Source organism: Oncorhynchus kisutch, linkage group LG24 (genome assembly GCF_002021735.2).
Source record: "Oncorhynchus kisutch isolate 150728-3 linkage group LG24, Okis_V2, whole genome shotgun sequence".
Classification (NCBI taxonomy): Eukaryota; Metazoa; Chordata; class Actinopteri; order Salmoniformes; family Salmonidae; genus Oncorhynchus; species Oncorhynchus kisutch.
The window spans coordinates 16,469,455-16,495,697 of NC_034197.2; the positions used below are offsets into that span (position 1 = coordinate 16,469,455).

Sequence of the window (26,243 nt, forward strand, 5' to 3'; positions counted from 1 at the left end):
TCTCTGATGGAGCAAGCTAAATGACACATGTTGTTTGCTTAGCTAGCTAGCTATTTGCCAAATGAAAAGGCTACCCTCATGTGTCTGAAAATGCATGATCACTTGATGTTTAGTGATCATGAAAAGCATGCTGTTACTTGCTATATAACTCTGATGATAGAGCTAAATGTGGAATAATCGGAAATGTGTAGTTCTTACTATACTCTTCCAGAGGTGATGATATCAAAAGCAAATAATTCTAACATTTAATTAACGATCCCTTGAAAACGGCACATAGCTGTCAATGGTTTTAGTGGAGCTGGTCATCTCAAAATCGAATGATGTGCACTGTATTGTGACATTTGATTGATAACGACCGATTGATAAACTGGCAGTGTGCACACTACCTGTGTAAGGACACAGCCTAAGAGAGCAAAATAATGACTTAACCACTGTTTAATGGACTATGTACTTCCTTTAAAGGCTCCCTTTACAATCATGCTGCAGATGAAATGATTAAGCACAGAGGACACCAGCTGGTGAGACTGGGCTACTGGGATTCTGGGGAAAAGATAAATGAGAGAGGTGAACGGTAGTTGAAGGTGAAACCACGGTATGCAGCATTTTGCCTCATGGAGGGAATCAAGTTTAATTGTCACATGCACAAGTACAGTGAAATGCCTTTCTTGCAAGCTCTAAACCCAACAATGCAGTGATCAATATCAATGTAGTACAAAAAAATAGCATAAGGTAGAACAAAAACACACAATAAATAATAATAATAAAATGAGAAAGTAAGAATATACAGGGTCAGTTCCAATACAACATTTACAATGTGCAGGGATACTGGAGTGAGGAGAGTAGGAAGGGGAGGGTCATCCTCCTCAGAGAATTTCCCAAAAATGTAAATAGTGAAACATTTAAAAAGTTATCCTTTTTAGATATAACAATACTAAATATTTTCACGTCACCAAATAATTGATTAAAACACACTGTTTGCAATGAAGGTCTCCAGTAGCCTCAACAGCCCGGCTAGCAATGAGGAATCGGCCCAGAAGCAGCCCTCTTCCGGGGGGCCGGAACTGATTGAATCGGCCCGGAATCGGGTGTCGGACTCGGCCCAGAATCAAAATGAATGACTGCCCAGAATCGGCCCAAGTACCGTCTACCAGAATTACAATTATACATACAAATTATACCCATCCACAAAAAAGCATTTTGTCTCAGAGGGAACACCATACACCTGGTGACCGTGTCAGCGCGTATGCACCTAGCCCACCACAGGAGTCGCTACAGCGCAATGGGACAAGGATATCCCGGCCAGCCAAACCCACCCCTAACTCGGACGACGCTGGGTGTCGCATCATTGGTCTCCCGGTCACGGCCGGAACGGGTCTCGAACCAGCATCTGTAGACACGCAGTTTGCACTGCGATGCAGTGTCTTAGACCTCTGAGCCACTCGGGAAGTTCCAGCCACAAAGTTTTTTATGCTTATCAATTGCCTTGCACAAAGTAGCAAAATACAAAAAGGACTCTTAAAGAATTTAATTTAAATGTTAATTGTATTTTTTGATCACAGAAACAAACAATGAGGAAAATATTGGAAAAAAAAGAAATAATGAAATGTGTAATAATCTGCCAGAGAGTTGCCCCAATCGGCCCGAGCTCCAAGTAATATATATAATATATATTGTAATATATACATTTGGGTCAGATAACTCACACCGGAATCAGCCCAAGCTCAATCCCTGCATTCCTAGCCATAAGTAATACTGCCGAAGGCGGCCCAGACTCGGGCCACATGACGTCAGCCGAGTCTGACTCTCAGCCGAGTACCCCGACTCTCAGCTGGACTCGGCCCAGATCCACTGTGCTAGCTCGAATCACTCTGTAGGGTAGCACCATGGTGTAGCCAGAGGAGAGCTAGCTTCTGTCCTCCTCTGGGTACATGGACTTCAATACAAAACCTAGCAGACATATGGTTCTCACCCCCTTCCATAGACTTACACAATAATTATGACAACTTCAGGAGGACATCCTCCAACCTATCAGAGCTCTTGCAGCATGAACTGACATATTGTTCACCCAATCGAAGAATCAGAGAATGAATCTAGCATAAGCTATAGTGGAGCTAGCTAGCACTGTAGTACATAAAATGTGTTGAGTAGTTGACTCAAACAGAGAGAAAGACAATAGTTGAATGGTTTTGAACAAATTCATTTCTTCCAAAATGAAGGCGAAGCAAGAAAGAGAGAGCGAAAGTTAGCCATATTTGGTTGTATTTTTTAAACTTTCACTTTCGCTTAGCAAGAAAATTCGGCTAGCTAGTTTAACCTACTCAAACACCTGGCTCAAACAGAGAGGGATGCTATGTTACCTAGCTGGCTATGGCTATTCAACACTGGAACTCTTCCAAGTCAAGGTAAGCTTTTGGTTTTATTAATTTATTGCTACCGTGGCCCGCCGGGGACTGCATTCTGTCTGTACACTGTAACTGCTAAACTGCATTCTGTCTGTACTGTACTGCATAAATGTAGCGGATTTACTAACGCTTTAGTTCTAGTACTGCCGTTCTCGTTAACTATGACTTGACAACGATGTAGGCTGTGTGTAGTAGTTAGCGGTCATGATACGAAGGTTTGGCTTGGAAAGGTTTTTTCACCCTTTTCACTGATGTCCACAAGGAAAAGGTGAGAGGAGGAGAATATTTGTGAGAAGTAATTACATATACAACAAGCAAAGTGATCATGCTGTTTATGTGGCTGCTATGAAAGTGAACTGTGTTTGCGTGTGATATGGGTGGATTCCTTCCACCGATTAGGTTGAAAAATGTTTCTCAAACGGAACGAAATGGGGATAAACATACCTGAATTTGCCCAATAGAAACTGTAATTTGCAAATGTTGGACTAATGATTACACCCTAGATCAGTTAGATGCAGGCAAGTGTGTGCAAGGCAATATTGAATGTGTAACTGTCTGTCACCTTCATTACTCAAAATTCTCCCGACCTGTGCACCTACGTTGTAAACTTTCATTTGCAGGCTAGGTTGTAGCAACCTCGTGATGGATACAGGGAAAATTAGAGTATCATGTAGTATCCTTACCCTATCAATGTTACATTGAGCTGGGTGAATGGAATATGAATGACAGTCATCCTATATGCTGAAATAGAAATAAGGCCATGCTGATAAAAATAAAATAATTATCTTCCCTCATCTTAAACGGCACCAACCACCACTGAGAGGTAGATATGTATAGGGGTTAGGTGACTAAGCATCAGGATGTATGATAAACAGAGTAGCCGCAGCGTAAATTAAGATTGTATGTGAGTGTGTGAGCGTGTGTGCAGAGTCAGTATAAATGTTTGTGCATGTCATTTGTGTTTTAGAGTGTCAGTGTGTAAAGTCCTGTGAGTGTGCATAGAGACAATGCACAAATAAAATAATTACGAGGGTCAACTCAGATATTCCGTGTAGCCATTTTGTTAGCTATTTAGCAGTCTTATGGCTTGGGGATAGAAGCTATTTCAGGCGCCTGTTGGTGTCAGACTTGATGCACTGGTACCGCTTGCCATAGAGAATCAGAAAGAACAGTCTATGGCTTGGGTGGCTGGACTCTTTAACAATTTTCTGGGCCTTCCTTTCACACACCTAATATAGAGTTTCTGGATGGTAGGGAGCTTGGCCCCATTGATGTACAGGGCTGTCCTCACTACCCTCTGTAGCGCCATGCGATCGAGAGCGGTGCTGTTGCCATACCAAGCAGTGATGCAGCCAGTCAAGATGCTCTCAGTGTTGCAGCTGTAAGACTTTAGGATTTGAGGGCCCATGCCAAACTTTATAACCTCTTGAGGGGGAAGAGGCGCTGTTGTGCATTCTTCATGACTGTGTGTGTGTGGCCCATTTTAAGTCCTAATGATTTGGACCCCGAGGGACTTGAATCTCTCGACCTGCTCCACTGAAGTCCTGTCAATATGGATGGGGGCGTGCTCACCCCGTTTCCTGCAGTCCACATTCAGCTCCTTGGTCTTGCTGACTTTGAGAGAGAGGTTGTGGTCCCGGCACTACACTACCAGGTCACTGACCTCCTCCATGTAGGTTGTCTCATCGTCTCCTGTAATCAGGCCTACCACCGTCGTGTCGTCAACAAACTTGAGGATGGTGGTGGAGTCATGTGTGGCCACGCAGTCGTGGGTGAACAGGGAGTACAGGAGGGGACTAGCGTGGAGTGCAGTTGAGATTGCGTCATCTATGGATCTGTTGGGGCGGTATGCAAATTGGAGTGGGTCTATGTTGTCTGGGATGATGGAGTTGATGTGTGCCATAACCAGCCTTTCAAAGCACTTCATGATTATAGCTGTGAGTGCTACAGGGTGGTAATCATTGTGGCATAAAGCCTTAGAATTCTTGGGAACAGGAAGGATGTTAGTCATCTTAAAACATGTGGGGATTACAGACTGGGACAAGGAGAGAAGGATAATTACTGTGAACAAGACTGCCAGCTGATCTGCGCATGCTCAGCTAAATTGGTGCGCAGATCAGCTCAATTGAAGTACTCTGAAAAGTCCTCATCTTCAATTATCTGTGGATGAGTTGTTGAAACTGAGGTCCTGACTCTCAGTGGTCATTCAAAATTGTGTGACCAGAATATGGGTGTTAATCCTGGTGCTCTGGCCGAGCGACATTCTCAATACGGCTGCTTATCCTACCAATAGCTACTCAATCTCAGCTTCCAATTGTCTCATTCAGTCACTCTCCTCTCCCACTTCCCCGGAACCTGACATTCAGCCATATTCTGTTTCTAACTAAAGTTGATTTGTTTGGTCCTCCTTTACACTACCAAACACTGTGGCACTATTGATAATTTAATGTCAGCTAAGTGCAGGAGTTTCTGAAGTAGCACCAGCACCATAAAATCAGACATTCTTAAGTCACGCTCTGGGCCTCTCCCAAGGGGCCTGATTTCTCACATTTGGGTGCAGAACCGTGACAAATACGTGACAACTGACGTTGATCCGCCTTGACTTTCTGTCAGGACGTGATTGAGGCATCATGGGACAACAGTGCAATCTGGACTCAGGGGGAGACGTAACATAGTAACTGTAAATCTGTCTCCTCCATTTAGTATGATATGTTGTGTTTTGTATGGATTGTATGAATTTGTGCATATCCATCATCCATTTTGTATGATATGTTACGAATTACAATTCGTATGATATGTTACGAATTGTAATTCGTTCAATATGCTACGAATTTGCAGTGCGTATGATATGTTATGAATTCCAATTTGCTGTGGCTAATGTTAACTAGGTGGCTAACGTTCGCTAGGCTAGGGGGTTAAATGATTAAGGTTAGGGTTAAGGGAAGAGTTAGCAAACATGCAAAGTAGCCAATTAGCTAAAATACTAAAGTTGTCCGTGATGACATTCAAACACGCAGCATTTGGTTTGCTAGACATTCGCGTTATACTTTAACCCATCCTCCCGAACAACCACCCTCCTTTTGATTTTGCCTCAAGTAACTTTCTGTCTTATGTAAACATACCAAACGTAACATCACATACTAACTCGAGTGTCCCGGATTTACATTTTCTATGTTACGTCTTGTCTCTGAGACCAGGCTGAACATTGAGGTACCTATGGGACCCCTTTCCTGCTGGATCCCCATGGAATACTTTAGATATGAACATATTCAAACGGGGTGACACTAACAGTATATTCATGCTCAATGTGGTACTTTAGATCTGCAGCAACCCATTTACACATTTTCAAAGTCAGTCAGTATCAATATCATGATGGGTGGTGTCAGGTATGAAGTCAATGATTGTATCAAGAGGGAGTTAATGAACCTCTAAAGTGAATGCCACTACTTCAGAAATCATTACATTTAAGTGAATGTCTAATGTACAGTAGCTTATGTGGACAACTGGCAAAAAACAATGCATGGCCACATACAGACTGTACATAGATAGTAGAGTAAATCAAATTGCTCTAGTGTTTGCCATTCTCTCCAAGTACAACAGGCAGCAGCTAGCCACCAATATATTACCAAGTCTAATCACATCCTCGCAAACCAGGCACTGTCTCCTTGTTTCCCTGTGGGATGCTGGGATTTCAAAGTCAAGATAACGTGGACCAAACTGGATTCTAATTAAAGTTGACATCAGGTTCCTCTCCCGGCTCCTCCAGCTTTCATCTAAATCATTCATGCTGAGAAGGCCGGGGCCGCCACGCCATTTGGGCTCTATCAATGATTAAAGACTTGATCAAGCAAACAAAAACAATAACACATTCAACAGTACCAGATTTGTGGGATTTAAAAGCCCCTAGATTGTCATCTTTAAAACATTTACTGACATCATATGAGTCATGTATGAATCCTACGAATAGTATACCAGTTGATGTTAACTCATAGCATTATTCACTCAACATATTATCATTAAGCATTTGTGTAACAATTGTTGCTGTATGTCATCATGTCATGACGTCAACTTGGCAGTAATCTAATGCACTGATTAATTCCTATGAATTATACATATAGCATGTTTGATAATAACATACTTATACAGTATACAGATTAGAATGAAGGTCAGGGAAAGTGATATTTCACTTTACAATCAGAATACAATCATTATATTTTGTGAAAGTGCTACAGTGATAAATCTACAGGGTTACGCCTTGTGAAGTATATATTTTTGCAAAAACATACCAGACTGACGCTTATTAATAATATAATGTTGACAGGGTAGTGTTTTCAGTGGTGACCTGCTGTGAACCCGCAGCCTGGAACCTGATATTCTTTGACATGTGTTGAAACTGACACTGACAATGTGTTATGTGTTGGGGGCCTGTCTCTCAGTGACCTTGGACACTCAGTGTACCTTACATAAACATTACCCAGCTGATGTTCAGGAAGCAATAATGTTTAAATGTACAGATTTTCCCTTGTAAAGGACCCATCACAATGCAAAGGTGAATTCAATAATTGTTGACTTGTAAAATGCCTGTTTTAAAATATTTTACAAAATGAATGAAATCTGTGAGAAGGGGTGAGAATATTGTGGTAACACTGGGGCATACAAAGCTACAATAGTTACACAGTGAATAAGGACATTGTGTATAATGCTAGAACAACATGGTAGAATGTGAAATGTAACCACATTGCCTTGTACTGTCTGGGTGACATGAAATAGGCAGTGTCGGAGCCTTTTTGTGCTCTCCCTCCCGATCTGTTGTGTCTTGCTGTGGGTTATTTTCTTGTCTCTGCTGTGAGCTCACCATGTTGACTTTAATAGAGTGTGACAGTAAATTACAATTACCCATATGCAAGATACTTTCAAAATAGTCCATGAAATTAGGCTGCCCTGATATGACAATTGTTTTATAAATCATAGATACATATTCAATCATTTAATTTACATATTAAATCATGTTTACTGCAAAAATGTTCATACATACTATATTATATAATTAGCATCAGACACAGCATGATGAAAACAGGGAGAGACTGCATACTGTGGTTTCATGTACTTGATAAGAAGTAGCTACAGTACACAGTAAGCATCTATCTGCCTGTGCATACAGCTATGAGACGTAAAACTACTGTACATGCACTATGAATTAATTATACACAGACAGATTAACTAACATTAATGTTAGTCTGATTAATATTATATTCATTCAAATATAATTGTTAAACTCTCTAATTATGTTAAATGTAAATCCAATTCTAGACGTCATGCAGAAGACAAGACAAATGGAACAAATCTTTGAGCCATGACCAAATTGCAGGGTGATTTTAATTCTTGCCTCACCAGGCAAAACACGCACACAGATACACACACACACACACACACACACACACACACACACACACACACACACACACACACACACACACACACACACACACACACACACACACACACACACACACACACACACACACACACACACACAGTGCAATAATGGTCATATTTATCATATTCACACTTTATTAATTAGCTGTGTCATCTCTGGGTTATTAGGAGACGGTTATGATGAATACATTTGGAACAGAAATAATTGTGAACTGTTAATGTTGAGTAGGGGAGAGTGGGGTACGTTGAGCCACCCTTGTTTCTAGTAAACGCAAAATACGCAAAATGAATCATTTGACCAATGATTAATTTAATGGAGTCCGTAAAGGAAGAAACCACATGGAAAAGTGCTAAGCAAGTTTCAGAAGGTCCAGAAAGCAGATTTTAAACAAGTCAAATGAATTTATTGTGTTTCAGGTTTCGTCATGTTTGGATCTAAACCAAACTACTAGATATTTTAAGAATGTTGAATACTTCAGTTGGGGTCTCAATATGAGGTCCTAAACCTAGCATGAAAGTGCATCCTTGTAGCTGTGTGGGCTAATATAGTCAACATGTTTGCCTTGGGGTACGTTTACAAATGAAAGTGTTTTCTTCCCAGGCATAGTGCAAGGCATTATCACTGGGATATGAGATAACAACAAGACCTGGCCTATGCTAAACGTGTTTATAAAAAAGTACAAAGGGTTTGTTAGGCGTTAAGCCTGTGTTAAAAGATACTTAAAATTATTAAAATACAAAAGAAGTGATTGTGATTTTGTTGAATTGTGTTTGGGAAATAAAGATAGACATGGTTCTAAAAAGGTAGTGGTAATATTTCATTCATTCAGGTGGCTTAACTTACCCTGTCCCGCGGCTCAACTTAATTTACCCTGTCCCGCGACTCAACTTAATTTACCCTGTCCCACGGCTCAACTAACTTACCCTGTCCCACGGCTCAACTAACTTACCCTGTCCCACGGCTCAACTAACTTACCCTGTCCCACGGCTCAACTAACTTACCCTGTCCCACGGCTCAACTTAACTTACCCTGTCCCGCGGCTCAACTTAACTTACCCTGTCCCGCGGCTCAACTTAATTTACCCTGTCCCGCGGCTCAACTTAACTTACCCTGTCCCGCGGCTCAACTTAACTTACCCTGTCCCGCGGCTCAACTTAACTTACCCTGTCCCGCGGCTCAACTTAATTTACCCTGTCCCGCGGCTCAACTTAACTTACCCTGTCCCGCGGCTCAACTTAACTTACCCTGTCCCGCGGCTCAACTTAACTTACCCTGTCCCGCAGCTCAACTTAACTTACCCTGTCCAGCGGCTCAACTTAACTTACCCTGTCCCGCGGCTCAACTTTACTTACCCTGTCCCACGGCTCAACTTAATTTACCCTGTCCCGCGGCTCAACTTTACTTACCCTGTCCCGCAGCTCAACTTAATTTACCCTGTCCCGCGGCTCAACTTAACTTACCCTGTCCCACGGCTCAACTTAATTTACCCTGTCCCGCGGCTCAACTTAATTCACCCTGTCCCGGAGCTCAACTTAATTTACCCTGTCCCGGAGCTCAACTTAACTTACCCTGTCCCACGGCTCAACTTAATTCACCCTGTCCCGGAGCTCAACTTAATTTACCCTGTCCCGGAGCTCAACTTAATTTACCCTGTCCCGGAGCTCAACTTAACTACCCTGTCCCACGGCTCAACTTAATTCACCCTGTCCCGGAGCTCAACTTAAACCATAAACGGGGTAAGTTATGCCAAGAGAACACTTTCTTGGAACAAGCTATGTTTTCAAAACGGTAATGTTTACATTAATTTGGATTATTTCCAGGGAAACACAACATCCTGAAATATATGTAGATATCTTAGAAATAATACTATATTTCCCTTGACGAGGTGATGCTGAATGTAAAAACAAATCTCAATTTACCCCTCTCCCCAAAATCTCTGTAGGTTAGGTTAGACATCATATACACTAGCATGAATGATTCTGTCACAAACATGACATTACATATGACCATTTGTGACAGTTAAGAAGATGTAAATGCCAAATAATTTTACAAGGTAATGATTTGTGCAGTGGTGAGCAAACAAGCAGGCTGACGTTTATTGTCATGAATCTTGCCCTGTAGTCAGAACTGAGAGATTTCCACTAGATGGGCCGGCCACAAAATCAAATTGTCGATATCGTAAGAATTCATGAAAACTAAAATATGCTTTTTTAAATTTTAATTTAAGGTTAGGGTTAGGCATTACGGTAGGCAGTGTGGTTAAGGTTAGGGCTAAGGTTATGTTTAAAAACAGGTTTTCTGACTTTGTGGCTGTGTCGGCTAGTGACCACTTTGCAGAGTCACCTCCAGGGCAACAATCCTTACAATAAATGCCAACCTGTGAACAAACAACTCTTTGTGTTGAGTTTTACTCATAAATGGCTGTCTGTCATGTTCTGATGGGTTGTCATGATGTGATGTTGCTTTAGGAAGAAATTGGTTTACTGTATCATTGAAGCGCTGTATCATCAAAACAACTCGACAACGTAGTGGTAAAATGTAAAAACTTCGCTCCTGAATTCTGAAATTACTTTAAGAATGAACAAAAGAATGACAATTATTATGAGTATACGCAGATGTACAAAAGTGTTGAGAAGACAGAAAGTAAGAATGGTAAATTACATTAGAATGACTGTTCTATTTTGCTTGTAGACACAATTTGCTTGAAGGCACAGACATTTCTGCACCATTTCACATCATTGCTATTACAGAGGTCCTCTCCATGGGAGACGGGAGTTGGAAAGACAAACTAAAGCGTGATGTAAATACTCTCGGCAGTGAAGAAGCTTCTTTCCTCCCTCCTCCTCTCCTCGTGATTTGCATTTCAAACAGCCGTTGTTTTGCATCTGTCTATTTGCATGCCATCGCATCCTTGCAGGTGGTGGCTTGTCTAACTGGGTGAGATGAAAAGCTCTCTGTGCACATGTGTGTGTGTGTGTGTGTGTGTGTGTGTGTGTGTGTGTGTGTGTGTGTGTGTGTGTGTGTGTGTGTGTGTGTGTGTGTGTGTGTGTGTGTGTGTGTGTGTGTGTGTGTGTGTGTGTGGCTGAATCTCTACACATATTGTATCAATAAGAATTCCCAAATCGAAGGCGCTTCCACTTGTCACTAGCAGGGCACATTGCTTAATGGGACAGTCTAGGCAAGAGTCTCTCTCCATAAAGCCATTGGTCCAAGTTCACAGTCTATTTATTGAAACATTGTCCAGTTGTGTCTCTGCGTGTGGCTCATCCAAAACTTAGCCTGAATGCATACAGCAATTCCCAGCTCAGCATTTATCTGTCACAGAAAGACAGAACACAATATGGAATCCCATTGAAAGACTTGCCAAGCTATATTTTTTATCTGCCTGTTAGTCTCAGGTAGGAGCTGGCTGCCATGGCTAAACCCATCTCTGTCTCTCAGAGGACACAGTCAGGGAAGTAAGGATGAGTACTGTATGACATAGGCGTTCCTCTTGAGTTCACATCAGTCACTCTACTCATTTGATAGGGCTGCTCATTTGCTATTGTATTCCTCATTATATTCTGGGGACTGAAGCAGATCTTCACTTTTTTTCAAAGCAAAAAATGTGTGTGATTGGCAACTGGCCAGGCCGTGGCACGTTCAGGGTCTCAGTCGACTGGCTGAGGTGGGGTTTTTTGCTACCGCGCCACCTGAAAAAGGAAAAAGAAGAAGAAATACAGGAACTTCCAAAAGGTCCATTAAATGCTGGGTCACCCTGAACCAAGACTTCTTTCCTGGGCATCATTATTTCTGCTGCAGCTAGCCTAATCCATATCTCAGACATATTTTATGTAGTTGACATGAAAATGGAAGCAAATAGTTTATTCCTCAGCAGATGTTAGATGGGTGTAATATACCTGTCCAGAAAGCTTCATGTTGGACTGTTTGTTGTCAGTTTTTATTAATCAATGAATGTATGCAGCACATGTTCAGCTGATTTTCTATTCTCTTTGAGTTGACTCTCATTAGATATTTCCCTATTGCATATCAATTTGAAGCTGATAAAAGCCAAGACATATCACAGATTTGCACATTCCTCAAGTCTGTAGTTTGTCCACAGGCATTTAAGGCTGTCAGATTGAATTACATCCCATTAAGATATCTGTATCAGATGGTTTACATGTATAAAACAGTCTCATTTCATGTTTTTCTTTTGGTCCCATCTTCCACAGGATTACCAAATGAGGCTTGCTTAGCCCTCTGTGGCTGATTGGGAGCAGCAGTGTTGATTCTGCCTATGGGAGCAGTAATTGTGACTGATTGTGGGATATTTTATCATCAAAGCAAGGCTTATTGCAAGTACTGTAATCGCATGTGATGATTCCGCATAAACACTGTCGTTCAATTTTTGCATTAACTAGATGTGCAAACATGGGGGGGGTAGAGAGAGAACAGGAGAGAGAAAACAGGAGAGAGAGAACAGGAGAGAGAAAACAGGAGAGAGACAACAGGAGAGAGAAAACAGGAGAGAGACAACAGGAGAGAGACAACAGGAGAGAGAGAACAGGAGAGAGAGAACAGGAGAGAGAGAACAGGAGAGAGAAAACAGGAGAGAGACAACAGGAGAGAGACAACAGGAGAGAGACAACAACAGGAGAGAGAGAACAGGAGAGAGAGAACAGGAGAGAGAAAACAGGAGAGAGACAACAGGAGAGAGACAACAGGAGAGAGACAACAGGAGAGAGACAACAGGAGAGAGACAACAGGAGAGAGACAGCAGGAGAGAGACAACAGGAGAGAGACAGCAGGAGAGAGACAACAGGAGAGAGACAACAGGAGAGAGACAACAGGAGAGAGACAACAGGAGAGAGACAGCAGGAGAGAGACAACAGGAGAGAGAACAGGAGAGAGACAACAGGAGAGAGACAACAGGAGAGAGACAGCAGGAGAGAGACAACAGGAGAGAGAACAGGAGAGAGACAACAGGAGAGAGACAACAGGAGAGAGACAACAGGAGAGAGACAACAGGAGAGAGACAGCAGGAGAGAGACAACAGGAGAGAGAACAGGAGAGAGACAACAGGAGAGAGACAACAGGAGAGAGACAGCAGGAGAGAGACAACAGGAGAGAGAACAGGAGAGAGACAACAGGAGAGAGACAACAGGAGAGAGACAGCAGGAGAGAGAGAGTGAAAGTGTGACTGCAATTGCTTATATTTCTTCTTACTTTTATCAAAACCATCAATCATTACATTGCCTTTAGGCTATTTATCGTAATCTTTACACAGGGACCACTTTAAAACAAGTATGCATCATTGGTGTCATTTCCCTGATGTGTTCGTTGTTAAAACAGATGTGTAGTTTGCTTGTCATTATATTTTATATTTCTAAGACACTTATAGATTTTATACCTTTAAAATCTTTGTTTTATGTGTTTTATTTTGGGACCATGGTGTTAGTGCTGTTCTTAACACACTGTGTTCAGCTGGATTTTACTGTCTCCTGGAGCTAACATTCGCAGGCTAGCCTCGGCTAGCTCCGGCTAGCTAGATTACCTGGCTGTCACTGGCAAAGCTTGTCTCACGTCGGGACCACTATTTCTACCCTGAGTATAAGCATGTCAGACTCTGTTTTGGAGTCGGATTCAGAGATGGACAGTAAAGTCATAAAATGTTAGACCTGTGATATGTTTACTGTCGTGAAAAGGAAGAATTTACTGATTTATACATTTGCGAAAAGTGTAAGCAACTCGTTGCCTCAAAAGACTGGAAGACTGAACTACTAGAAGAGAACAGAGTCCTGCTGTTTTGATGCAACACTTCTAAATTGCCGAGAGGATAATCGAGGGTGCTCTATGAGATTGGGCTACTCTGCAGTAGCTACTGACGATACCACCTTGGACCATTTTCCCGTATTAACACATCCCACATCCAACGTATCCTCCGTCTGCCCTCTCGCCAAGATCTGCAGCTCTCAAACTGTTTCGCGGCCCTGACCCTGGCCCTCCTACAAGGCCCTCACCCGCTCCCAGACCACTCCACCGCAGTACCCAGCGAAAGCCAAGTCACTGCCTCCGTGCGGCCTGGGAATCCACGACCTGTCCCTGGGGCTGCAGGTAGCCTGGCGGGTAGGAGAGTTGGGCCAGTAACCAAAAGGTTGCTAGATCAAATCCCCAAGCTGACAAGGTAAAAATCTGTCGTTCTGCCCCTGAGCACGGCAGCTAAACAACCATTCCCTGGGTGCCGTAGATGTGTATGTCAAGGGCAGCCCTCCGCATCTCTCTGATTCAGAGGGGTTGGGGTAAATGTGGAAGACACATTTTAGTTGAATGCATTCAGTTGAAAAACTGACTAGGTATCCCCCTTTCCTAGTGTGGCCATTGTAGGGAGTTCTATAGTACGGATGTGGTGGTCGCCAGAGCAAGTACATTCTGCTTTCCTGGTGCCGATACTAATGACATCAAGCTGCGGCAATCGGGGGAGTTGAGCCCGGACACCTTATGGACAGGCTAATGGATACTGGGGTCCTTTCTGGCCCAACAGATGTTTCTGGAGGTAACGAAACGCGAAACGCCCTGAAAAAGCATTGGATTTTATCGACTTATCCACTTTTATCGATTTGTTTTGGGAGCTACCTCAGTTCTTAAAATGAGACGGCTGACATCCGAAAAGAAGAGAAGCTAGAATGCTGAGTTTAACATTGCACATGCACTAAGCAAGTGATAGGATATAGATCCCTTTCTGAGTCAAAATGCAAGCCAAGATCTACTGCTCAGATTTTTTGAGAACATGACTTAAAAAACGTACGCCTATGCAACATTAACCTATTAAAAACATTTCTGTAGCAATGAGGATTATGTAGTAGTGTCACGACTTCCACTGAAGGTGGCTCCTCTTCCTGTTCGGGCGGCGCTCGGCGGTCATCGTCACCGGTCTACTAGCTGCCTTTTCCTTTTCTGTTGGTTTTGTCTTATTGGTTACACCTGTTTCTTGTTTGGGGTTTGTTTAGGGCTATTTAAGCCGGTTATGCCCTTTTGTGCGGGCTTGTTTCTCTGTTTGGTTTTGTGCATGTGTTCTTTTTGTATTTCTCCAGACTGTTTGTGTCCTGTTTTTGGGCCGGTCATTGTATGCGCCTGGTGTTTCGGCATAACCTTCCTTTCACCGGAATAAATACGGTTGTCCTTTAACCTCTGCTCTCTGCGCCTGACTCTGCACCCACTACTCCTAGAAGTCATAACAAGTAGGCTATAGGCCCAATACATTATCACTGCATATTGGCTATGCTTGAATTGTCCTGCCAATGCTGCTGTTCTCAGACCAGTTAGAAATGATATATTTTAAATGTTGGTATATGATCACACTAGTAATAGAACATTTGTTGTATTACTTGTGGTTCTCAGCTACTGTAAGTGAGCATAATATTTATTTATTTTACTGGACTCAACTCACCATCCCTCCTCTCTCCCTCCCTCCACTGAGAAAAGGGAACACAGTCTTCCAGCTGATGGCAAGACTTAAGAGGCACTTCATTATTTCTGCTTCATGCACCAATTCATGTTGTTCGTCTTATGACCAGAGAAAGTGAAATATTCCTCGGTATTAAAAAAGAAACAAGCCAATAATAATAACCAAGCAAGTTTATTGGAACACTATGCTATACTCAATCCTTTCAGCTGCAGTGCTGGTTGGAGCATTTTATGGCTTATAAAAGTGTTGAACAAAGTGTTGATAGGGCTGAATACCAACTTGGACTTACTCATAAAAACAGCAGCTCTGAGCTGTATTCGTTGAGTATCTCTCTAGTCATGGTTTTACAAGTTTTTAAATCTCACAGTATCAACTTTGCTGTACGTTCAAGGTTTTCTTTTTACAGTCTATGGCTCGAGGAAACTGTGCAGTAACGTGATCTGAGCTATCGGATTGGCCAGTGGTAGGCCTATAGGTGTTCTACCTTCAGACACATGAAATTATTCAAAATGGAAATGATTTTCCTTCCCGGCGCTAGGGCTGCTGAATCAAGTGCACCTACCGCCAACAGCATGACATTGAATAAAAACAATAGGACCACAAGGCTTTATCGTTGTTTTTTTTACAGACATTTTTGGTGATCGACTAGGAATGCCATGGAGATCGCGATCGACCGGTTGGTGACCACTACTGTAGAGAATGATGTACCCCCAGATACACATTCTCTATTTTCAATTCAACCATTTTATATATATGATTTACTAAGTGTCCTGCTAAAAATCGACTTTAAAAAAATCCACATATTGCAGAATAATTAACTTTGATTCTTTACATGACAATTGTTCCCTAGCCAACCCTCAGCTAAGAACTTTTTAAACTTCTCATTCTACTCTAAATGTGCAACAGTCTGGTTTTAAAACCTGGACATAGCACAGTTTCAACTGCTACTCTTGTTCTTTGATGTATTAAATTGCTTAAACAATAAAAACCATTGTGCTGCCTAACATATAGACCTTTCCAAGGCCTTTGAAACTGTTGACCATTACATTCTCATTCAAAGGCTGACTGAAATAATTCGCAAGTAGTTTGAGAATGATCTGTCTGATAGGCCATAATGCTTGATTTCTGATGGTGTCAAGTCTAGTTTCTTGAACATTATAAAAGGTGTACCGCAGGGGTCTGTACTGAGACCTGTTCTCTTTACTATTTATATAAATAATACTGGTCGATCTGTTAAAACTTGTAATATTCATCTGTACGCAGATGACACTGTTATGTACACCATTGCCCCAACTGTTGACCAGGCTATGTCAGAGCTGCAACCTTGTTGTCTTACAGAAAGCCCTGGTTGGTTTAAAATGTTTGCTTAATGTAGGTTGACTACATTTTATTCATTAGATAGGTCTCCCATCAATCGGGTTCCCGCCTACAAATATCTGGGCATTTGGATTGACAAAGATTTAATGTTTAGAAAACCTATGGATGAGCAAGATCTTGCCTCACCCTAAATAGCAGAAGCAAATTGTACAGTCAGCTTTCTGCCAGTTCTTGACTATGGTGACATCATTTACCAGATTGCACAGCTTTAAAGCACCTCATTGCTGGAACCAACTACAAAAACACATTACAATGTTCTGGTGCTGCTCAGGCAATGTAATATATTGAATGGGGACCATCTTACTGAGGAATGGAATCGTTGTTCTTGAATATATGTGTTGTGCTGTATTTAACCTTTTTATATTGTATTTGATTTTTGATTTTTTTTAAATGAAACTGTATATGCAGAGCTCCCCTGTGAAAAAGACCCTGGTCTCAATGGTGACTCCCTGCTTAAATAATAATATAATAAATATATATTTTTTTTAAGATACATTTTCTAATAGTTTCATTACCTTCCAACTGTAATAATGCATGAAGTCATATGAATTTGATTTCCTTTGCTGTCCCTTCACATATACTCACCTTGGTGGTCTTGACTTTGTTTCCAGAGCTGCAGGACCAGCCAGTGAGATCCGGCAGTACTTTACACTCCTCTCCCTCCAGACAGGGCTGCATCTGACACCACCACTTCTGACGCACGATGGATGCTGAGGAAAACAGCACAGTGGGCAGTCAGTCACTTGAAATGAGATGAGATGCAACGTGTGGTCTAGAGAGCACTTCAATATATGGGCGAGATAACAACTTTAACATTGAGAATATGTTGGTGCAATACAAACCCGTTGAAGTACTGAAACGCTACCATCTTATATGAAGCATCCTACCTTCAACACAAGAGGGCATTGCCCTTGTTGTCCCGGCGACCTGACCAGGGAAGCAGGAACACTTGACTGTTTGAGAGCGCTCCTCAATCTTGTTCTTATTGCAGCAGCGATGGGCAGCCACTACTTCACAGGTACCTGTCTTTACCTGTGACGAACCTGAGACAGAGGGATTAGGAAAGGTGGTTACTAACTAGCAGTAGCAGCATGCATAGAGAGGGATGAAAACAATTAAACAGCTCCTTCAAATCAGTCAAAATGACGTGAAGCTGTCTGTGCTATCATTTTAGTGCACTTTGCAAGATATGACATACTGAACTTGCCTGCCTTTCATATACTGCTTGAGTGTGAGAAGAAAAATCTAACCATACATACAAGCCAACATAAGAGATTTCAACACTACATAATTACATAATTCACATCAGTATGCACCAGGCATGCATGCACCAGGCATGCATGCACCAGGCATGCATGCACCAGGCATGCATGCACCAGACATGCATGCACCAGGCATGCATGCACCAGACATACATGCACCAGACATGCATGCACCAGGCATGCATGCACCAGGCATGCATGCACCAGGCATGCATGCACCAGGCATGCATGCACCAGGCATGCATGCACCAGGCATGCATGCACCAGGCATACATGCACCAGACATGCATGCACCAGGCATGCATGCACCAGGCATGCATGCACCAGGCATGCATGCACCAGGCATGCATGCAAGTATGAGGTCTTAAGATTCTTCTGCAGTTGATTAAATGAAGCTGAAGCTTGAATACATCTAAAAGGTATGTGACAAATGTTAAATTTACAATTCTTCACGTTTGAACTGCCATTTATATAATAGTTCATTTTAAAAAATCATCATAAAATTACACAAATTCACATATGGTCCTGCGTATAACCGCTAGGGGGCAATGCAGTTCAATCTACCGCTGTCCAGTCTACCTAACAGACAACGCTCACCTTACTGCTGTCCCCAACCACTCAGCAAAGATGGTATTAATGCAGTTTTAGGTTCTCTGTTTTCAATACATTGAACTTCATGTATAACAGCATGTTCATAGTACATCCAGCAATCTGTTGTTAACGCCACGCATGGTGTTTGAGACCTCGCACTTTGTACTTGGAGAGCAATCATTGTACAATTTCACCATCAGGGCCGATACGTTTTTTAAACATGGCATCTTGTAGTCTGGTTCTAGATATGCCATTAGGGTATTGAAGCCGACATCCTCTACCAGTGACAATGGCTGCATATCAACTACAATCATTTCTGTAATCAGCGCTGTGATTTTCTCACTCCATCCCTTTAACTTCTCAAAGTATTGCCATATAGGACTTCACTGAGGCCGCTTCCCTCTCTCTCTGCCATCTTTCCAACTGTTAACCACAATGAGGTGTGGACCACTTTATATTGGTGGCAAACAATTTGAAAGATGCATATCTCCTCCTATTTACAGCATTGTTGTGTTAGGTATTTGTTTAATTTCATACAATGGGTGGGTCTAATCCTGAATGCTGATTGGTTAAAACTGCATTACAGCCGGTGTCTATTCCACAAGTTATCACCGGCTACATCTATGACGTTGAAATGCCTATTTAGTCTGTACCATCTGACTGCGCAATCCAGTGTCTCATCAGCTCAGCCAGGCAATTTATATAATTGATCTACAATGTGAAAAGCATTAAGACATTATCTCCCATTTCTTCTAGACTAACAGTTTTCAACAGCAGAGATTTGTATAAACCTTGCTGTCTGTTTCTCCGACATTTGTAACAATATTTCAATTGTTTCAATGGTGAAATTTGATCTCCAGCTGTCCCATAGTAATGAATGTGTAGGGAGTCGAGTTGAGACGGCGTTTCTCAGCCAGTCGAAATTGTGAATCAGCTGGCATAATTTTTATGGATATATACAAAGAAATGTCAATTGAAAAAAGGTCAAACGAAACGAAGTGCAGCTAGTTTGAAATCTTTCCATCTTCAGTTTGAAGTGATTGTGTTAGCTGTGTTGTTGGCTAGCTCCTCTGAACAACAGTGTCCTGTCGAGTGAGCACATTTTCTATGCCAGGCGAAATCGCGCCTCATTAGCTCATTGTTATGGATGTATCCCCCCAAAACATTTGCTGGAAAACAGCTTAAATAAATCCAAATTAGACTACTTTGCTGTTATTCTGGCTGCACTTTTTGACTGTAAATTAGCCGTAGTTGGCTAGCTAGCAAGCAAAGGATAAGAACGTTGCTAGCCAGTATGGCAATGGAACATTTAGAATGAATACAGAATACAGATACAGAACAAAAAGACTGAATGACCGGGTCGCGTCTCTGGCAACCGAACCGATAGAACAAACGACCAGCCAGCTTGGCTAGCGACCTTAGATTTGTGTTGGGCCTATATCTTGTGGAAGGATGAAATAGTATGAATAAATTCATCAAAATCATGTTTATAATGAAAATATGTCAATTATTATTTGAATATGTTGGTAACCTGTTGTATAAAAGTGATAATGCCCTTGAAGCCGGTGTCTGGAGGATACATTGGCACGGTTTGCCGGTCATCAACTGGGCCTAATAACACCCATGCCAATACATTCTAAAAACACCAGCTTCTCGGGCATTATCACTTAAATAATGTTTGCCTTTATGATGATGATGATTGGGATCTGTCCGTGGTAGTTTTGTGTATGTATGTATGTTTTCTTAACGATAACAATCCCAAATTAGTTCAAACATTTAAACATCACACCCTTAACATTGACACAGCGTTCACATCCATTTGGATTCTGGAGCAACAGAGCCCCCATGTGGATATAAGAAACATGACAGGGAACACAGTCAAAATGGAGGAAGTAAAAGAGAAAGTGAACGAGACTAGACCAAAAGGGAAAAGCAGCATTCACAGGACTTCTCTCATTTGAAATGAGAAAATATGTAATAAAATGTAGGTATTCAATCATTTTTTCAGAATGTGTATGAATTTAATAAGAGATTTTGACGTTGAGGATTGTGACATGTTAAGTTGTTTATATATGTTACGTTATTGATTTATGCCACATTCAGAGAGAACACTGCATAATGCATCAATATTAGTTGCCACTTGAGTTTCAATTACTGCAATAACCTTATTTTAACACAAGATTTGTTCATACATTTCTGTAAATGGCCCGTTTCTTATTTATGAATGTATACTTAAATATTATAGTATTATGTAGTCCCCTCCCACAGTAGCTGTAGAAACACCATGAGTCTGGCAAGACAGATACAGTAATTGTAGCATCAGCACTTGTGTTTACTTTCTACCATGCAGACCACAAACACCTATTTTCACCTCATTAGTGTTGGCCTTGCTTAATTCCCAGAGGAGCTGGGAGTACTGGTGACCAGGGGCCATAATGAGTCCAGTGGGGACCAGTGTTCACTGGTATGAATGGTTCTGGGACTTACCTGACTGCCCCCGGGAGCTGTAGTTGCCGGTGGACACTGGTTGGCAGTAGAGGATCACTATGCAGAGCAGGAGGAGGCCCCAGTGTACTGACCACGCCATCTCACAGCTAATAACCTTCATCCGGTCAGCCAAGCAACCACAGAGACATATCTTGTTAGTGAGAAGATATGACACAGCTATCGTACAGTAATGGGGTCTGAAAACTCTGTTTGAAGTTAGAACATTCCGTATGAGATCAAAACACAAACTGTGTTTAGCCTACTCCAAATATTTGATTTCTTAAAAAAGAGAAATAGTATCTACATTTTGTGTCAACATTTCATCAAAAAGTTGGATGAAGGCTTGATAAAAGACATACAATAGGCAACCAATGACTGTCACCTAGTGGTTATAAATCATCAAGTTCTTGGGACAAACGGTTATGAGGAGTACAGCTCATCAGGGGCATGTACCAACAATGTGAATTCACAGCCCGAATTTATGTTGCAGCCAGCCAAATTCAACAGTCAGGCTGTTTAAAAACAGAACATCTCATACCCTCTATTAGAAATGTAATCCACAATACTGCCACTGTGTATGTACCCATGAGAAGTATTAGACCCAGATTGTTGAGACCACCACAGAGTTAGTAGGACCAGCAATTCTTACAGTACATTGCCATAGTATAGGCAGGCTTTCAGCGCTGCAGGTTGTTGTTCTTATGACACCCAATAACCTGCTCTGAAGACAATTATTTTTTCTCTGTGATTTTATTTTAAGTGATTCAACATTGAATCTGCTCATGAGTTTTCAACCTCAATAAGTATGTTTATATATATATATATATATATATAGTACCAGTCAAATGTTTGGACACACCTACTCATTCAAGGGTTTTTCTTTATTTTTTTAAACTATTTTCTACATTGTAGAATAATAGTAAACACATCAAAACTATGAAATAACACATATGGAATCATGTGGCAACCAAAAAAGTGTTAAACAAATCAAAATATATGTTATATTTGAGATTCTTCAAAGTAGCCACCCTTCGCCTTGATGACAGCTTTGCACACTCTTGGTATTCTCTCAACCAGCTTCATGAGGTAGTCACCTGGAATGCATTTCAATTAACAGGTGTGCCTTGTTAAAAGTTCATTTGTGGAATTTCTTTCCTTCCTAATGCGTTTAACCCAATCAGTTGTGTTGTGACAAGGTAAGGTTGGCACACAGAAGATATCCCTATTTGGTAAAAGACCAAGTCCATATTATGGCAAGAACAGCTCAAATAAGCAAAGAGAAAAGACAGTCCATCATTACTTTAAGACCAGTCAATGTGGAATATTTCAAGAACTTTGAAAGTTTCTTCAAGTGCAGCCACAAAAACCATCAAGCTGCTATGATGGAACTGGTTCTCATGAGGACCGCCACAGGAAAGGAAGATCCAGAGTTACCTCTGCTGCAGAGGATATGGTCATCAGAAATGGATAAATAACTGCACCTCAGACTGCAGCCCAAATAAATGCTTCACAGAGTTCAAGTAACAGACAAATCTCAACATTAACTGTTCAGAGGAGACTGCGTGAATCAGGCCTTCATGGTCGAATTGCTGCAAAGAAACCACTACTAAAGGACACCAATAATAAGAAGAGACTTGCTTGGGCCAAGAAACACGAGCAATGGACATTAGACCAGTGGAAATCTGTCCTTTGGTCTGATGAGTCCAAATATGAGATTTTTGGTTACAACCGCCGTGTCTTTGTAAGGTGCAGAGTAGGTGAACGGATGAACTCCACGTGTGGTTCCCACCGTGACACATGGAGGAGGTGGTGTGATGGTGTGGGGTGTGTTTTGCTGGTGACACTGTTTGTGATTTATTTTAGAATTCAAGGCACACTTTACCCAACATGGCTACCATAGCATTCTGCAGCGATACGCCATCCCATCTGGTTTGCGCTTAGTGGGACTATCATTTGTTTTTCAACAGGAAAATGACCCAGCCTCCAGGCTGTGTAAGGGCTTTTTGATCAATAAATAGAGTGATGGAGTGCTGCATTAGATGACCTGGCCATCACAATCACCCAACCTCAACCCAATTGTGATGGTTTGGGATGAGTTGGACCGCAGAGTGAAGGAAAAGTAGCCAACAAGTGCTCAGATTATGTGGGAACTCTTTCAAGACTGTTGGAAAAGCATTCCAGGTGACTACTTCATAAAGTGGGTTGAGAGAATGCCAAGAGTGTGCAAAGCTTTCATCAAGGCAAAGTGTGGCTACTTTGAAGAATCTCAAATTTAAAATATATTTTAATTTGTTTAACATTTTTTGGTTGCTACATGATTCCGTATGTGTCATTTCATAGTTTTGATGTCTTCACTATTATTCTGCAATGTATAAAAGAGTATACTGTATATATAGTATATGTATATATCTATACACAGTATATACAAATTCCCTTCTATTGTTTTTGACTCAATAACCTGGGCCATATCACCCTTTAACAACCCTCTCTCTGAGCTGAGCACTTCTATCCCATAAACCCCACCCCCCAAATATAACAGCAAGTGTTCCAAACCAAAAAAGTAGTCCCAGAAAAACTAGGACAAGGGTTTCTTCTTTTACATGTAATTACAGTGATGAATAATGCACAAAGGAAGAAGCATATCAGGAGAATTGACTGAGGTATTTTTAACTACCATCTGTTCTTCAACAAGGTCTTAAACCTGTTACTTACTTACTGTCTGTCTGTCTGTCTGTCTGTCTGTCTGTCTGTCTGTCTGTCTGTCTGTCTGTCTGTCTGTCTGTCTGTCTGTCTGTCTGTCTGTCTGTCTGTCTGTCTGTCTGTCTGTCTGTCTGTCTGTCTGTCTGTCTGTCTGTCTGTCTGTCTGTCTGTCTGTCTGTCTGTCTGCCTGCCTGCCTGCCTGCCTGCCTGCCTGCCTGCCTGCCTGCCTGCCTGCCTGCCTGCCTGTCTGTCTGTCTGTCTGTCTGTCTGCCTGTCTGTCTGCCTGTCTGTCTGTCTGTCTGTCTGTCTGTCTGCCTGTCTGCCTGTCTGCAGTAGGTAGCCTACCACAGTGTGATGTAACTCACCAAGGGTAATCACATATCAAACACCACAGTGAGCAGGCAGGTTATCACATTACCTCTCGGTGACCAGATGAACAAAACTAGCACTAAATAGACAACAATGCTTTTGTCATACACCCACATTAATTCAAACAAATCAAATAATTATTTCCCTCAAGATCCATAGTGTATCTGCTTTCATTGTGATAAAAAAAAAACAGCAGCAAGGTGAGGTCCTTCAGCCAGTCACCTGTCAAACGCAATATTAAAAATAAAATATGCATTGATATTAGGCCTACAGTATCTCAAAGTCTGTGTTGATCAACCCCTGGGGGGAATAGAGCTATTTACCACTGCTGGCAAGGATGTTATTGCTTGTATTGTGAGATCAAATCCTTTTTAAGAGACAATAAAGAAAACAACATTTATGAGATAATTGTCTGGGATTAAATTACCACAAGACACATTCATAATGCCTTGTGAACTAAAAGAGTTGGGCTGTACAGTGATTCATTATGTCCACAGCAGTATCTATCTAAAGGGCAAGTAGTAGTATGTGTATGTTTGTGTGGTGGTTGTGGTGATGTTGAATTTATTACAGCCATTTCCTTACATTTAGCCTGGTAATCACCATTTCTAATCTAAATAGAAGCAAAGTCATTCAATTTAGAAAACCAACATTTCCAAGTTATTTGGAATCTAATCCACAATGCTGCAGCTGCCACATCATTGGACTGACAATTGTTTGCGGATAAAGCAGTCTGTCATTGACTGACGACCTGATAAATTTTTATCACATTCATGAAATAATGGATCGAATTAAGATATAGTCATCACTCACTTACCTTTGTCTTAGTCTTACAAATTATAGCCATATATATTTGTGATACGAAAGTGGCTACTTTCCTGATATGAAGTTGCGGTCCATCCACCTGACAGTTTATAAGTAATTCTCATATGCATGATAAATTACACATTGATCTATCTGTTCTTATCTTTCTTTGATTTTATATAGCTAATTTCGTACTAACCCCTAACAACTGGTTCCTAGTGAGACGTCTGTAGTGTAGAGAAAGTATTATCCACATCGATGCGCAATAGGCGTGGAATAACGGTTGAAAAACAGTCCCCTCCTAGATATAATTATTGGTTTCCGTTTAGTTTGTTTCTCTTCCGTACTCCGCCTCTCGTTTGGTGTAAATACTGAAACGAAAAACCGCGTGACACGTCGCTCCACTCCAGACTTTTGCTTTGAACAAGATACAGTCCGAGGTGGAAAAAGAAAAGAAAGAGAACTTTCACTGCTGTTGAAATGTATTCCATCCCGGGCTTCAGAGATGTCCTCTTCTCATTGATAGACGAATAGACTAAACATTCAGGTTAGGTATCATATCTGCATGCAGTCGCCAGTGGGCAAAATGTGTGATTGGTATGTCCTTCTCCAAAGCTAAATTACACCACAGCTGAGGGCACAAGAGACCAGTTTTCACATGATAGGCCTACCGACTGCTTAGCACGCCAGGAGGCTTTCTCATCATTAAAAAACTTAATCAAGAATCCATCTGTTCCCAGACCACACCAAACCTCATTCATTATGATGCGTAAGGAAGGATTTATGAGCTTATGCTGATTGAACACAGTGGTAGCGTGTGTGGTTACATTTTATTCACCAGCTCACTCACTGCGGGGTTTGAATGACAACATATCCGGGGGTGTTCCAATTTAAAACTCATCTTGCTAAAGAAAGTGTGAACTGTAATGTGGTTTATCGTAGTGGAAATGTAAGGAGTTGGTCCCCATTGTATTACGCGCAATAAGGTCCGCACCATGGGTAGAACCCAATAACGAGGAATAGTTGGGAGCTACTTCTGCGTCCTCCTGCGACAAGGATATTGGTCATCAACCGAGGTAAAGACAGCCAAGTTGGATATTCGCGCTTTCAAAACTCAATAGCTTTCAAACCACTTGAGCCACAGACTCCAAATAAGTGTCATGATGTTGGAGAAATTGCGCACAACATTGCACAGGTCTTATTTTCACGATTTGGACATTAATTCGCTTTCCAAAGCTAATAAACATGTGGAAATGTGATAGCATTTTGTATTCCTAGTTGAATTAGTTAGGAAGCGTAAACCAAGTACAAAAAAAAATGTACATTCGAATTTCAATTTCGAATTTCAATAGCTCCTTGGTCATGTG

General features: G+C 41.5%; 1 protein-coding gene across 2 annotated transcripts; it reads right to left on the reverse strand.

Annotated features, from left to right (window-relative positions):
- Nucleotides 1-7,955: 7,955 nt before the first annotated feature.
- On the reverse strand, nucleotides 7,956-25,626 carry LOC109868882 (chemokine-like protein TAFA-2). Of its 2 annotated transcripts, none has more exons than XM_020458620.2 (5): nucleotides 24,890-25,626; nucleotides 21,004-21,118; nucleotides 17,551-17,706; nucleotides 17,249-17,373; nucleotides 7,956-11,531 (listed from the first exon to the last, which is right to left on the reverse strand). In XM_020458620.2, the coding sequence occupies exons 1-5, from the start codon at nucleotides 24,917-24,919 to the stop codon at nucleotides 11,520-11,522; spliced, it is 438 nt and encodes a 145-aa protein (XP_020314209.1). In that variant the 5' UTR covers nucleotides 24,920-25,626; the 3' UTR covers nucleotides 7,956-11,519. The 2 variants fall into 2 exon arrangements, with proteins under 2 accessions (XP_020314209.1, XP_020314208.1); XM_020458619.2 differs by having other exon boundaries at nucleotides 25,076-25,618.
- Nucleotides 25,627-26,243: the final 617 nt, after the last annotated feature.